Consider the following 16,019-nt stretch of genomic DNA (forward strand, 5'->3'; position numbering starts at 1 on the left):
TTCAACAATAAAATGACTTAGTTTGTGGACAGGACTAGAGAAATGGCTGTAGTTTACCTTAACTTTAGCAAGGCTTTCAATACAGTATCCCATAACATTCAGGTATCCAAATTAAGTAATTAGGTCTGGCTGGGTAGGAAACAAGATGGATAAATTCCTGGTTGGATAATCAGGCTCACATGGTAGCTCACCTGGAAGCTGATAAGAGGTACCACAGAAGTCTAACCCAAGACATGACCTTACCCTGTTGTCAAGTTGGCAGATGACATGAGTTGGGAGACCAGCTGATTGCTCCAGGATAAGCTATCATCCAGATGGACCTAAAAAGGCTGGAGGAATGGGCTGACAGGAGTAGTGTAAAATTCAGCAAGGACAAAATACAAAGCCATGTACTCCTGTGGAGAAATACCCCCCTGCAACAGTCCAGGCTGGGGTGCAGCTGTATAGAAAGGCACCCTGGTAGACAGTGGTGGGCCTTGTGAGGATTTCTCTCTGTTTCACCACTAGTCAAAGTGTTGTGTAGAAGCAAGTGTATTACTGTTGCATTGACAGTAAATCATCTATCAAAAGCATCATTCATGAAATGCACTAGCTAAATACAACATTCTATATTCATCAGTTCTGTGCTGCTGCTGCCAATTCACTTCTGTATGTCCTGGCAGTGCTTAAAAGTGCAACAAAGGTGTATGTCACAAGGTGCATACTGTCATGTCCTGTAATTGCTGTGTTATTTGTCATACAAACTGTTAGAAAAGTCTACAAAAAGTATTTACTGAGTCTCCAATTTCTAGTGACAACACCTAGTGAAATTGCAGTCATTACTTTACAAGCCATATAATTTCTAATATAACAAGCAACAATGTATTTTTTGTGACATACTGTTGCTAACTGGCATATAAATGACATGTATCTGCTGCCACAAAACAGTACAGTTAGAAAGAACACAAAACAAAAACAGTTCCTCCAATCTTGCTATTTTTAGAAAGGCAAACCAACACAAGATGTGAGCTGTTAGTCCAAAAGTGTGTTACAATCAGGTATGGGAAGCGTATTATAAGCAGTCTGAGAAGCAAGCAAGACACAAAGGCATCATCAGCCAGGAAATAACAAGGAGAAGAATTATGTCAATGCCTTCAGGAAGGCACGCTGTAGCTGCCAAGCCTGGCATTATCTAGCCTGCAGTTCTTTGCTGTTTGGTGTGCTGTCCTAAAACATACGTTTTATCTTGGTTGCCCTGCTCTGCATCTTTTCACAATTGCAGGTGCTGGCTCTATGCTCAGAAAATGATGTAAAGAGGACAAGAGCAAGCCAAGTATAAGTATAAACTCTACAGATGTGCTAAACACTATCAGCAGTAAACCCAAGTTTTGGTTTTGCCTGACCCTATGCTGAGGAGCAACAAAGAAGTTTTGGAGCCTTTGAGGTGTACGTGTATGCATGCTGCTCAGTAGGCAAGCTGCAAAAATGGAAACAACCTATCACATTAGTGACTTATCCCCTCACACAAACATGTCGAATGGGATCATAATATATATGACCTCTTTCAGAAACGGTTTTTTATAACCTGCAACTCTCCAGACTACTGGTATGACATTCACAACCCTGCAGCCAAGGTACAGCAAAACAAAGAGAAATTACAAACCTTGACAGAACTAATAAAATTATTAAACCATTGAGGTTCCTTTCCAGCAGAAAGAATTTTTATAACTACTTTGCCTCCAGCTTGGTTTGTAGGTTACATATTGTTGATGTACCTTTATTCCTGGATTAAACAACTCATTCTCTGTTCAGACAAATACATTTAGTGGAGACATAAATCCCCAGCCTCACTAGATCACCCAGTCTCACTACACAGCTGCCACACAAGATCTCAAAATAAGGATAAAATATTTGTCAGGCTGACTAATTCCTATGTGGTATCTGTTGATGCCCAACTTCTGATACTGCTATCCACACTGGATGGGAATTTAATTTTGTGATAGTTTTACCGATCTCAGTGTAAACACCTGAAAAGCAAAGCACACATCTAACGTAAGAGAATTATAATCCCACATTTTAAAGCATTTATCTCTTTGAATTTCTAATTTTGAAGCAATAAGGTAATGAATGACAAAAATTGTTTAAAAATAAAAAAAAGAAGATATAGTTGAAAAAAATTGTCATAAAATAAAATACCTGTAAATGAATTTGTCTATAGACAAATTCTACTTCTAAGGAAGCGACCATGCAGTCAGGTAACTGTTCACCTTAATTTTGATTATCAGTCATGAAGCACTGTGGGCAAAAATGTTATGTCTGGTCTTAGTTCAGTTTTTTTCTCACTGCAGTTACTGAGATGATACTAATGCTATCCTATACAGACTAACTACAATAAAGGGCTATTCTGAGGATGAACTGAGTCAATTGAGAATGAATTAGTAATAGATACATGTATTTTTCAGCCTTTGTTGATTTTGTTTAGCATTCTACACCTTATTCAGGCAGCAGTTGTCAGGTCACTTTCATTTTCTAGCTTAGTACAAATTAATGATTTTGTAATTTAAAAAATTATCTCTGCTTTCAAAAAAAATAAAAATTAGGAATTGCATATGTTTCTTTCCCCAAAGCATACCCTCTTCTGTAATTCAAATCCTAGGTTTAGAAGTGGTAACATGTTTTTCTTATATGTCAGCCAAAAGCATTTAAAAAGTACACAGAAAATGTAGAAAAACAGAAGGTCAGCTCCATAAAGGAATAACCAAATTCCTTTTTAGGTGGTTAAATACCACTGAGGTCAGAGGCTTGGGCACCAAAGTATCTTTGTAGATCTGGATTACAGAATGATTTAGGCTACCTGTGTTGTTAGCCTTGGCTGTTGCACAAAACTGTCTGCATGAAACAGTCACTAAATTTTAGGAGAAAATAACTGATGTCATGGCTTACACTGAAGTATTTATTTATGACTAATTCAGATAGAGCTTTCCAATGCTTCCCCCCCCCCCCCCCCTTTTTTTTTTCTAGGACATGAAGGATTAATTCACAGCCAGGTTTAGGGAACAGGGCACACTACGTGAGATTTGACTGTTGGCAGTGATGGCTGTGTCAAAATCTAGTAATACTGCTTGCTAGCCAGTTTGAAGATCTGGTTGAATCAGATTAAAGGAAAGCTTTAAGAACATTCTGATTTTCTGTGTAAGGAAATATATACTGCAATTCCTGCATTCTTGTGCAACCATCTTTGCAGGAAACTTGTCAGTTTTACTGAGCATTTTAGAGCCCTGGACTCATGTTAACTTCAAGTGAATCATGGTGTCCTGGTTTCAGCTGGGATGGTGTTAATTTGCTTCCCAGTAGCTGGTATACAGTGCTGTGTTTTGGCTTTAGTCTGAGAACAGTGCTGGTAACATGTTGATGTTTTAGTTGTTGCTGACCCTGATCAAGGACTTGTCAGTCTCATGCTCTGCCATTGAGGAGGTGTACAGGAGGAAGCAGAGACAGGACAACTGACCCAAACTAAGCAAAGGGGCATTCCATACCACAGCACGTCATGCCCGGTATACAAAGTTGAGGGAATTACCTGGAAGGGCAGATTGCTGCTGAGGTTGTGCTGGAGCTAGCTCAAGACCTCCAAATTTATCTGGCATTTACCGAGAAAAGCCACTCTTAATTACTATTCATTCATGTTGCATTTGAGACAGTGATCTAAAGATTTAAGGATCATAGAAGTTATGCTTTGCTTTGCTGCCACAATGTTTTTGCATTTGAAATGCTGACTGTCTTGATTTAAATGTCATCTGCAATGTGGGGCAAGTGTGAACAAAAGATGCATCTAGGAACTACTCAATGACTTCAGTGCCTCCACTCCTGACACTGCCTGTTGGCAGAAGATGAGAAGCTGAGCTCCCAAAGCTATGAATAGGAGCAATTTGTCTGCAAAAGGAGATTAATATTCTTCTAAGTTCATTAGAAATTGTAGCAATTTGATCCAAATTAATCGGTAAAGCAGAGAAGAAATGCCATCAACTTTAAGTGAAGTTATACAGAAAGATCTACCAGGAGACACTAACAGGGAAAGGAAACATGGTCCTCCCTAGCACACTGTCTAACAAAAGCTTATTATGCTTTTCTTCTCAAAATAGGCTTCTGGATACCTTGAGACACTGACTAGGATGAGTGGCCCAACATTCATACCAGTCAAGAAAAGCAAGCTGCAAGAGCTCTGGCTACACATCCAAAAGCCGAAATGCAGTAACTACCAAAATGTTTCATGGAAATGAAATGTGCTGTGGGCTGCTTGAATCCTCCTATCTTCTGTAAAAGATATCACAAGGACTATGCCTTCAGCAACACACTGTAATATCTGATGCTAGCTAGAAATTGGAAATGAAAACCTATTAACTACTTGTTACGTGTGTGCAAACCCACTGACTTAAATTTCTTTCATTTGTCTGACTTCTCTGAACCTGGCTGGATAGAACTATAAGGAGAATCTGCTAGTAAAGCAGTAAAGCTGTAACTACATAAACTCATTTCCATTCTGGCCTTCAAAACTCCCCAAGGTACAATCTGATTTGTTAAAAAAAGAGAAGAAGGAAAAAAAAGGCATCAGCTTTTTTCTTTATTGCTTATTCATGTTTCCCAGTTTGCAGTAACTCATCATGGTAAACAAACAGCTTCCCTCTTATATGCTGGTTTGAGGTCCAATTTTGGTAGTTTTGTAAACTAAAGTTTTACACTCCCACTGTAGTTAGGATAACTTCATTCCCTAATGGATACTTAACACATCTAATTACACTATTTTTGAGCTGAAAGCGCTGCTGAAAAATGTCTTTGTTCTTTCATTTCAGGAGCTTTCCAGCTGCAACATTTTCTACTGAATAAAACATTTCCAGTGACTTTGCCATAAATAATACAGCACAAAGACCAATGTAGTCCCAACTACACATAATAACCTCAGAATTCCACTGAGGGTTTTCTGGTGACATCATAATAAACTTCAAGAAAAACCTGAGATGTATTAAATTATAATTTGGGTATATTTTATTCTTTCGTACACAAGCTAATAAAACTCAGACGTTTGTCACAGTATTTTGAAAGTTTTCCTGGACTACTTCAAAACTAGAAGGCACATAATTTCAAAGCAGGATGCAGAGGCATAGCTCGTACTTGTAAGGACAAACTGAATGACAGAATATATCATAATTATTTATTTTGCATGTACAAAATCCCATACTTCTTTAAAGTCATGCTACCATTTTTGCAAAGAAGGATTTATGGGAAAGGCTAACCTTGTCACTTACATGCACTTTCATGGATCTGTAGCCTCAAGATTAAAAACCTTCTATGAACTAGCCAGCCCAGCCCTTGAAGTACTTGATTAGCTAACGTTTCACTGTATTTTATAATCTCTGCTTTTACCCAGGAGAAAGGATTTAGGGGTGGGGGAGGTCACCGGTGCAGTGGGAATGAGGATAAGTCAGCATGCAGCTTGCTGAAGGAGAGGAGACTGGAGAAAAAAAGGGTAGAGAGAGAAAGGGTAGGAGACCTAGAAAGGTTCCTGTAGTACAGAAAGATGAGATGATCTGGAAAAAGGGCTAGAAGGAGTGACAGGAAAACAGTTCTCCATAAAAGGAACAGGAGAAGACAAGGACATTCATGTTAGGGAGGCATGAAGCAAAAGAATCAATAGATGGAAAAAAGAGAACAGTATGATCCATTAATGCAGTAAGAAAGCACTTGGGAACAGAAGGAGCAAAGTGACCAGAAGTTATTTTTCGTTGTGTGTTGCTATTAACACATCTTTCCCTTGGCAAGAAAAGGCAAATTCAGCTTTGACTGACTATTCCCCATATATTGAAGAAGCATTGCGCTCCTCCTCATTAAAGTGTCAGTGCACAAGTATTATGGTTTGGGTATATTTTCAAAGCATTTCAAAGAAAAGCATAACCTGAAAAGACACAGTACACAACTTTCCCATTTCAAGCACTGATTCACCCATTACCCCAAACCCAATTGCTTCTTTCAAAATATGTATGCATATGTACATATAAGTGCCACAGAAGAGTATCTGCCAGAGGCCAACAATTCTGATCCTACAGGCAAAGTGTCTCCAGGGAGACTGGCAGTCTATGGCATATTGTTACCTTTTTAGCTTCCAAACTACTTTTCAGGATGATAAAAATTTCTTCCTTTTCTCACACTTAAGTAGAACATATATACCCCTCTACATGCATACATATGTTCCCCCTCCTTTCCTTCAGTTCATTCTTTATCAACTTACTGGATGGAGTTCTCAATGCGTGTGATGGTGAGGAAAGCTGCTAGGTTTGCTGTGTAAGAGGAGATGACAATCAAAGCAAAAAGCCACCAAGCTCCCATCATCAGTCGTGTTGCCAGGGTTGTGTATGGAACCTCTCCTCCTGTGGGGAAGAAAAAAGCAAGAGTTTTCATTTGGCAGAAGGAAACCCAGATCCTCATTGCTCATGCCTTGTTCTGGAGAACTAGGCCTCAAGGTCAACAGGGAGCTAAATTGCAATGAAAAGTACTGAAGGAAGCCCACAGTGTCAGCTGTATTTAACTTCTTTTGCTATTGTGCTGTTAATCACAATTCATCTGCCAGTCCTGTCCAGTAATGGAAATAAACTTCAAGATATAAGAACAAAACCAGCAAAAGTAAATTCTTACAACATTATTTCCTCAGAGATTTTATCTACAAACATTAATTAAGATTTTTTGTGATCTAAGGAACATAAAGTTAGAAAAACCCCATTGAAACATAATTACTTTTCACAGTTTTGTAGGCAGGCATATGCTCATGAGAAGCATATGCGTATATGTACAACTTGCTGTAAGTGAACTTGGACATGCGAAAAACTAATCACATGTATTGAGGAATGCAAAATTGTTTTGTATTCCCATAGTTGCTTTCCTTTAAAAATCCAACTGCCATTTAAACAAAACATCAGCAGTAATTAAACCTACGAGGAGCTGCACGCCACCACTTATGTGATCAGAGCAAAGTTTAGCAAGTCATGAAAAGCGTTATTTTTGTTCAAACTGCTGCTCCCAAAACACACTAGTTCAGAGTTTTGAAAAAACTCTTTCAGTTGAAAACATACAAATGACAGATTTTTAGATGAAGGAAAATTCATTGTGCGAAAAACACCCATTTTGTCTGCAGTGTAAGCTTTGTCACAGCTACAAGTAACTAGGTGGAGGACAGGTGAATGCGGCAAACACCCACAGTCAGCTGCTTGAAACTTCACCCTTTTCCTCTCACCCTACACTCAACAATTTGAAAAGACGTCATTATTGTCGAGGTAGCTTTCTCAGATGCAAAACGTTACAATGGTACAATATCTGGGATTTGTGCAAAAGCAGTTTGTTACAGATTCAATCATCTGAGTATTCTGTGCTGAATCTTCACTTATGCAAATACTCCTCCATGTTTCCCCAGCAAGTGGGTGTAAAGAGAATACAAATTACAATTATTCTCATTCCAAGTACAAATAAATTTCAATTATATACACAAACTAGATATTTAATCAATGCTTGAATATGAAGGATCACCTTTTGGTTAAAAGTTTGTCTTATTTATAACAAAGCATTGGGAACCCTGCATCACCATATAGTAAACAAATTCAAAGCTTTCTTCCTACTTCAGTGATGTGGAGTTGTATCGTATGTGAAATAATAATTGACTCCATTTATATTTTTTGTATATAAGTATTGAAACCCTTTCCCTTTTAAGAATTGCAAAGACAGAATCTATTTTAGACCTGTTCAGCCAGAAATAAATTTAATTCCCAAGATGCCATGTATTTTTCTGAAATAAGAATCTATTGGTCAGATCAGGAGACTTTCAAAGATGAATATTAGTGTCAACATCTGAAGATGTGGTTTTCACTCCTACATAAATTTTAAATTATTTTTAAAAAAACATTTCTACTTTATAAGAATTTGTGCAATATCTTTGGAATACTTACTTTAAAAATGGATTTTAATAAAATTAAAAGAGAAGACAGCTATATTAATTTATCTGAAAAGTCTGTTGGTCCTTTTAACTTTCAGGTGCCAATCCCTACATAAAATCTTCATATTGAACTCAGATGGGTAGAGTGATAGAGAAGAAGTCAACGATCTCCCAGACATCCCTGCATTTACATGTTTCAGCTTAATGTGTAAAATTTAATTTTCACTTTTTTTATTGAAATGAAATGTCAGAAAAGAGAGGACAGCTGAAAGTCACACAACTGCTTTCTGGTTTTCAAGTTAGGATGATCTGCAACAAGCGACCATGAAAGCCATCATAGACCCCTCAGTCACAGCATCCTCCTACTGTGTTCATACAGCATAGTTTTCCCCCACATTGGTAAGGTTATCCCCAGTATTTACTGCTACCTTTTCTTTTTTAACACATGTATTAACAGTAGACTTTAAAAAACGGTGAATGCTTGTCGTCCCAAGGGCTTTTACTTCACTCAGGTGTTTTGAAGTCTTGTTCCTAATTCACAGTTGTGCCTTGTATATCAACAGTCAATAAAATAAGCTTAAGGACAATGCTTGTATTCAAGTACATGAAAAATACATATCAAAATAATTAATGACTCCTGCCTGTACTCCATAATGTTTTCACTGATGTTTTTTAAGCCACCATTTCTAAAGCAGAACTGACACTGCAACTGCATAGAATCACAATTTTAAAGCAGTACAGGCAGTGTACTCCACCTCTCCTGTGAAAGAATCAAAGAAAGAAAAAAAATCAAAGGAGATCTCTTAGTGCCATGGCATTATTTCTTTGGCATCTATTAGGAGACTTAATGTGATACAGTCTTGTTCTATTGTACTGTTTGCTAAAACATTCACTGCACCCTGACAGCTCACCTTAAGAAACCTCTTCACTCCCCCCAATTTTGTTTCAATGGATAAAACTTTCCAGAGATTTCTCTCAGTCCAATTTTACATGTTTTCTCAGTGCAGAAGAGTACCAAGTTATTCAGGAGAGCAACGTTTAATGGTTTTTCATTAACATTACCATGATAAAGAGCTACAGACTTAACAGTCACTATTGTTGACCGTAAATTAGTATGCAGAAGGGGCATGCATGGAAAACTGCCTGAGCTTTCCTTGCCAATATCTGGTATAAGTTTCAGGTGCACAGGCATCTTTATGGATGACAGCATATTCTAGTTAGGCGGGACTATGCATAGGACACACAATGCAAGGATGGAGGAAGCCAAGAAGATGAAACAAGTCTTTCCTGACTATTGTCTTTCGTATCATAACTGCAAAGTTTAATAACTCCTAATGGCAAAGGGAGGCATCTGATGCCACGTAAACACACATTGGTGGCCAGAGTAAAGTCTGCCCTTTGACACCTTATTCCAATAGTAAAATTTGTCAATGGAATTTAACATGCTGGTTGTGGTTACACTAAAAACACTACTGTTGTAGCATGCTGAGCAACACATTAAAAGTACTCAGCTTTACTCATGAAACTAATGGAGATCAGACACTCAGTAGTCCTGGAGTTGCTTTGTCCTCTTGAGAGACAGACCTCGAACACACAGGCTGTATTATTCTTTAGACTTGACCTTCCAACACACTGGCAGAAGGGTGTAATGTGGCACAAAATGCCACTACCTGTAGATCACCTATGTTGTGGCTACAGCTCTTAGTAAAATTCAGCTGACACTTTTGATGTGTACAACCACTAATTTAAAAATCTAATCTGCCTTTAAAAATTTCTGATTGGAAGGAAAAGATATTTTCCAGAGTAAACTGAACCAGCAAAAATCAATCTTATTGGGAGTTTTCTGAAAGACTTGAATTACAGTAGAAGTGACAGTGAAAGAAATTACTTTCAGTCCTCCCACTCTCATCTACTGCAGCTCTCCTTCATCAATCCTAGACCCATTTAATGCTGACCTACTTCAGATGACAGGCTTAGACTGCAATTTACCTTATGAATTTTTGTTTATTCCTATTTCTTTCCAAGCGCTTCAAGCTAAATATTAGAAGGTAAGAAAAATAAGGCATTGTCTTGACCATGCAAACAATATAACATGTAATTACGACAGACCTAAATATCGGGAACCCCCCCCCTTAGGAGATAAGGATTTGTAATACCTTGTTAGTAGTAAATTTGAAGGTTTCTTCAAGTTAAAAATAACAAGAGAGGATTACAGGCAAGAAGGAGGAATGAAATAACGGGAAAAGGAGCAGAACATGCAAACTGAGGACCACAGCCTGGTGAAACCTTCGTAAAATATAATTCTGGACTGATTATGGACATATAGTCCATAATTCTGGACGAAATTAAAATAATTCGATCTGTGTAGTCCAGAACTACAACAGTGATTCAGATAGAAATGGAAAAAAAAAACTTTTTAATGGACAAAAAGAAATGGTGAAATGTTTCTTGGAGAAGTTTTAACTACAGTTGTCATTTCTGAGATCAAGCCTGGTGACAGCCATCTTGCTGAAAACTAATGCAATTTTTGTTACTAGTCATCCAGGCAGTAAATGGGTAAGATTAGGTCTTGCTCTGATTTAATACAAATTTAAAAACTTCACTGGGAATGCACAATATTTATAAATAAAATTAATTTCTTAACAGCTCAAGAATAATTTTCTTACTATTGCTAAAGCAAATAGCTTGGCAGCATAGAGCCTACAATGCTGAGAAAACTCGGAATTGATTACTGAGAAAAATAATGCGTCCTGAGGATTAATTATTGAAATACACTTTCAAAACAACTAAGCACAGAGAGAAAAGCCATAAACCATTATTCTATGTCCTGAATTTGATAATTGTACTAAATGATGTTTCTGGGCGGATTTGAGAGCTGAACTGGGAGTCTGATGCAACTATTCCACCTGCGAAAGAGAGGCTGGGATGAGAAGGCTCTACCCTTTTCCTACAAGAAGGCCACTACAAGAATCATGACTTGCAATTTCTATGTGTGATAACCACAGCTGTGCTGGAAATACCGAAGACTGAGTTTTCATTATTGACAAAACTTTATTTGTCACCAATGCTTACCATCAACGTATCTCAGCTGTGAATAACTTTGTCAAATTTCAATCATTCAATCTGCATTAGTTTCTGCTACAGGTCTGCAGTGAGATGAATTTCCGTGGAAGGAATTTTAGCCATACCTTTTTTTCATATGATTTTGAGAATTGTGAAAAAGATAATTGTGATGGTCTTGTTGAGGAACTCTAATACTATCAAACTTAAAAGAAAGGATCTTGATTGTGTCTGGAAAAGGAAGGTGAAGAAATAATAGGGTGGGTTATTTGGGGACAGACTTTGTTTTTGTTTTCTCTTGCAAAAATTCTGTCCGCAGTCAGTGAATTATTGGCCTTTGGAAAAAAGCACAAAGGACTGAGAGTTGGATGCTGTTTAGCCTTTAGCTTGTTAGAACAGTCACATCAATTATGCTGTGCATCTGCAATTTCCATTTGCACAAATACAAAGTGTAGAAATCTGTTGCAAACAGTTTAGATCAATGTACGTCTTATGTTTTCTTTGTGAAAAGGACATTAATAGAGAGTTGGTTTGAGGGGAGCAGTTTATATCAACAAAGAGGCAAAGGCGTTTTATATTTCAGCTATTTCTGCCACAAGAAACAAAACCTAAAGTTTGACTGAGCTCTGTTATCTTTACAAAACTCTGCAAAGCAGAGGTCTTGAAAGGCAGAATCTTTCAGGGCATTAGCTATTGCTACTATTCTGTTAACACCTTTCTTGATAATTTAACATTTTTTCCTGTTTTCAATTGGAAATGTTCAAGTCAGTACAGGCCAAAAAAAAAAACTACTCTGCCGTCAATGAAGCCTGTAGCTATTTCTACCTGCTGTGAAATAAATACAGTTTGCAAGTTGTTAGAAAATCTCTTATCATGAATTTTTATTCCTTTCTTTTCTTTTTTTCAGCCATACTTTTCCATTCTTAAACATCGCAAAGTACATTAATTTTCATAACATACAAGCTGGCACGTCATAACCTGAGTTTGTAAGGTTACATTGCGTGCTGAAGTGACCACAGCAAGCATGACATGTATCCTTTAACAGGAGAATACAACTCCTTGAATTGGTAATGCCTTCCAAATAAGCCTGTAAATCAGAGGTTGAATTCCCTAGCCTTGCAAATATTGGCAGATTGCAGTGGTTTGAGAATAGAGAAGGAACTGAGCATGAGGCAGGGTTGGCAGCCCTGGACAAGGTCTGGATAAGCTCAACAGCCAGCTATTGCTTTTATACTCCATGCCACCTGTTTCTCCCCTAGCATTTTGTCTTTATTAAAACATAGGTGTTTTGTTGTTGTTGTTGTTATTTTCTTTTATGTTTTATGTTTTGTGTTTTTTTTTTTTATTTTTTTTAACTTATATATGAAGAGAGACTTTCAGGTATTTTATATCACACATGAAACATTTCTTCAGGTCTTAACTTCCTAAACAGAGAAAAATACATCTAGGTATTATTATTACCGTTACTATTAGCACTGTGACAATACAACAAATACATTAGGCAATAAGTTATATAAGTTATATATATATTCGCTGGAAGTAATAGGATTGGAGTGGAACCATTTTTTTCTCTGAAGTAATTACAAATGGTCCCATAAAAGCCAAAAAATCAAGCAACTCTTTATTTATTTATTTATTTTATAAATAGTAAAAGTCTTGTGTAGTGTGGGGTTTCATTGTCAAGATATTTTCACATATTAGTGTTCTAAAAATAAACATGAAGTAAATTAGAAAGAAAGATACCTCAAAAAGTACCTCAAAAGAGATATTTGAAACAGTTAAGAATGTTGAAATGCTTAGAAATGTTTGTATTCTCTTCTATTTACCATAAAAATAATTTAATGGACCCACTGTAAATTCATGGAAATGTTAGTATTCATTAAGCTTAAAATCTTAAATATTAGATAATTTTTTGATGTCTATCTTCCTAGAATATAATTGATAGAGGAGATATTTTCAAATGCCTACTCCAACAGTATTAGAGCTCTTCTGAGTTTATAGCTGGCCTATTCTTTCTTCTGAAAGCAAGTCCTTTAAACACTGTGCTTAAGGGACAAACCAAACTTACCCTGTCTTTGTCTACACTGAAAATCTCCTTGTATATCCTCTGTCATCAGCTTCTAATCGTATTACCTGTTTTTAGGTACTGTTCAGTCCCTGACTTGGGTGTGGCTTTTAGCAATACATCATAAAACATTTTTCTGTATGCCATTGGTGCACCTACCACGGACATGCTTTGGCTTCCTTTTTCCCATTATTTCTACAGCCTTCCTCCTCCTTATCTGGATGATTTTGAGGAGAGGACTGTTATTGTTCTTTTTGAGAAATACCAATAGTTTGTATAAATACATATCTTCAATATCAAACTTTTTAATGGTGATATCTTTTGGAACTGTTAAGTCTATACTTGTGAAGTCTTTCAATTTGTTGCACGCTTGAATTGAAGGTTTAGTTTGGTCTTTAGGTTTTACATAATATTTTTTGGTCAGCTTTCTAAAATCTGCACAAGACTCCACGAGTCAGATTTAGAAATAGAGGTCCTGGAAGCTCCTTAACAAGCTCTTTAAAAATGTTTGGGTGAAATTTGTTTGGATTTGCTGCCTTGAAAATGTCTGATGTTAGAAACTGTCATTTAAGATTCTCTTGAGTTGCTATTGATATGAAAAGTATTTAATTTGCTTTTAACAAACACAGAAGAGAAATATTAATTGCCTTTCTGGAACAACTATTTTGAATGGTATCACCTTCACCTAATAAACCATTATCATTAAGGTTTCTTTAGCTCCTTATAACATTTTCAAAACCTTCCTCCCTGTTCTCAATTCTGATTTGCCTCTGTGTACACTTGCTCCCCATGGCATTCTTCCTGAAGTTTGTAGCTTCTAACTCTTTGGTGCCACTAATGTTCCTTTCTCTTTCCCCATGCTCTATATGTGCATTCAAAATGCTTTAACTTGGGCAGCCTGAGACATGAAACATACATAATTCAGACTAAATGCTCCTATTATATCTCACATCTTCCCTTACACATTACAGATATGCACTACAGAAGCCAATTGTCTGCTACTCCAGTGTGATTTGGTGGTCTGCAGCAGACATTGACTTCCATCTCATTTTGTGCTCCAGCCATTAGCACACAGTTCCACAAGAAATCAAGATCTAGGCTTTCTCAATAGCTCTTAAAAACCCAATGCCATTTTGACATAGTGACACTCTTCCACTTTTGCCCACCTTGACCATCTGTCTTTCAGTACTTCATAGTGTCATATGTTCCTATAAGATTTCATCAACACCATGAAGACCAAATCTATATTTGTGAGTAATTCCAGCTATTCTTGTTTATTACTCAGATTCCTTGTACTGGTTTATAGGCGATTAAAGAATGTGTTCATTTTGTCATTTGGTGCCCTGATTAATTTTTTTTCCCCCTTTAATGTCTTCTGAACTAAACAATCACTTCTCTCTCATTTGTTGTTGTTAGTGTAATGATTCCCTGACTAATCTCATTATGCTTGCTCTCTGGAAGATTGTTTCCTTTCAGCTGGGTGGGAAGCACTGCCCTCATTGCCCTCCCAGAAGGGAAACAATGATTCACAAAGGAAAGCTCTCCTCATTCATTTCTCCCCTTTATGTGACAGGGAGAATATCTGAGACGATCTTTCTTCACCTTCAGGCTTATTTCAAATCACTCCCAGTCATCTGAAATCTGTAAAGTAGTTTGAATGCATCTTATACATCCTTATAGAACCTTATGAACAACTGTGAAAGGCAGCTCACCTGATGCATGCACAACCTTGTGCAGGTAGATGTAGGCTCCCTCCAACCTCCTACCAAGGAGGGCAGGCATGAGCCAGATCCAACCTGAGAGAAAGACTGACATGCTACCTTGTTACTCTTGGTTACTACTGGCCAGTAATCACCTCAAAGTTGTATTATCATATCTTGCAGACTCCCTCTGAAAATCCTCCATTTGCTACTGCTGTGCATCTGTTTGGATGTGCCTTTGGCATTTGGCTTGAATACTAAGGCTCATTGCTCAGCTGTTTCCTCATTAATAGGAAGAGATTACCCATGCTGAGATTTCAAATGCTGGGTCTAATCAAGGACCAGGGGCACTGCCACTAAGCCCTCATCAAATTGCAGCCCAGTGTACCCATCTGATAAATCTGGTCAGAGGGCCTTGACACATAACCTGATGGACAAACAGATATATCCAAAAGATGGCACAAATGACTACTCACAAATTATTTTGCTTGAAACATAAGATCTTGTTCTTTGAAGCTCTCCTTTCTGGAGCTAGAAAATGCTCTAGCACCAAGGGAAAGGGTAGTGCTACTCGGTGCAAAGCATTTCAGCCTACTACTGTGCTGGCTCACCACTGGGTTAGCAACCTACAGACTGTTTATGAGTATCTGCTACTTCTACTGTCAAATTACTTCTCTATCTGTCTTTAAACACCAAGCCTGCTCACATTGCTGTTTCTACTGTAATCACTTCAATCTAGTGACAGAGAGCTAATCATTTGGCCACCAGATTCCCTTGTAAAACTCTGCCAAGATACAGCAGGAACTGTCATAGACATCCTTGATTAAAATTTTGTTTCAAAATTAATCTATCTGCAGAAGTCTGTCAGACACAGCTATTTACTATATGCTTCCAATCACTTGTTTATGCAGAGCCCTCCTTTTCTCCCTGGATCTAATTTACACACAACGGTAGTTAGAGGCTCCATAAAGCTGAAAAATAGTTTGTGACAATAGCACTAATAAGGGCACATCAAGGAGGGCAGCCAGGTACAGCATCAGTTTAGGTAAATGGGAGTTGTATCTATGAAGATCAGCTTTAACTCTGTCCTAACCCTCAGGTACTGAATGCAGGCTTTCTATAATGTTCACTATTTCCATTTTGAAAACAAATGGGTCAAAGTTTCTTTTAAATCACTCCTAAATTATGTCTAGACAATGCAGGATTCAGCCTCAGAATAATCTAGATAACACTGTGCTCTGTT

General features: G+C 37.4%; 1 protein-coding gene across 1 annotated transcript in view; it reads right to left on the reverse strand.

The window, feature by feature from the left end:
- Positions 1 to 16,019, reverse strand: part of GRID2 (glutamate ionotropic receptor delta type subunit 2) — a 581,701-nt gene that overhangs the window by 104,267 nt on the left and 461,415 nt on the right. The window contains exon 11 of the mRNA XM_061360976.1: positions 6,260 to 6,398. Coding sequence (XP_061216960.1) covers positions 6,260 to 6,398 — 139 coding nt within the window. The remainder of the gene's footprint in view (positions 1 to 6,259; positions 6,399 to 16,019) is intronic.

This window comes from Neopsephotus bourkii, unplaced genomic scaffold, assembly GCF_033783945.1.
Source record: "Neopsephotus bourkii isolate Nb327-2 ecotype Australia unplaced genomic scaffold, CSIRO-AGI_Nbou_v1 NB_1037, whole genome shotgun sequence".
NCBI classification, from domain to species: Eukaryota; Metazoa; Chordata; class Aves; order Psittaciformes; family Psittacidae; genus Neopsephotus; species Neopsephotus bourkii.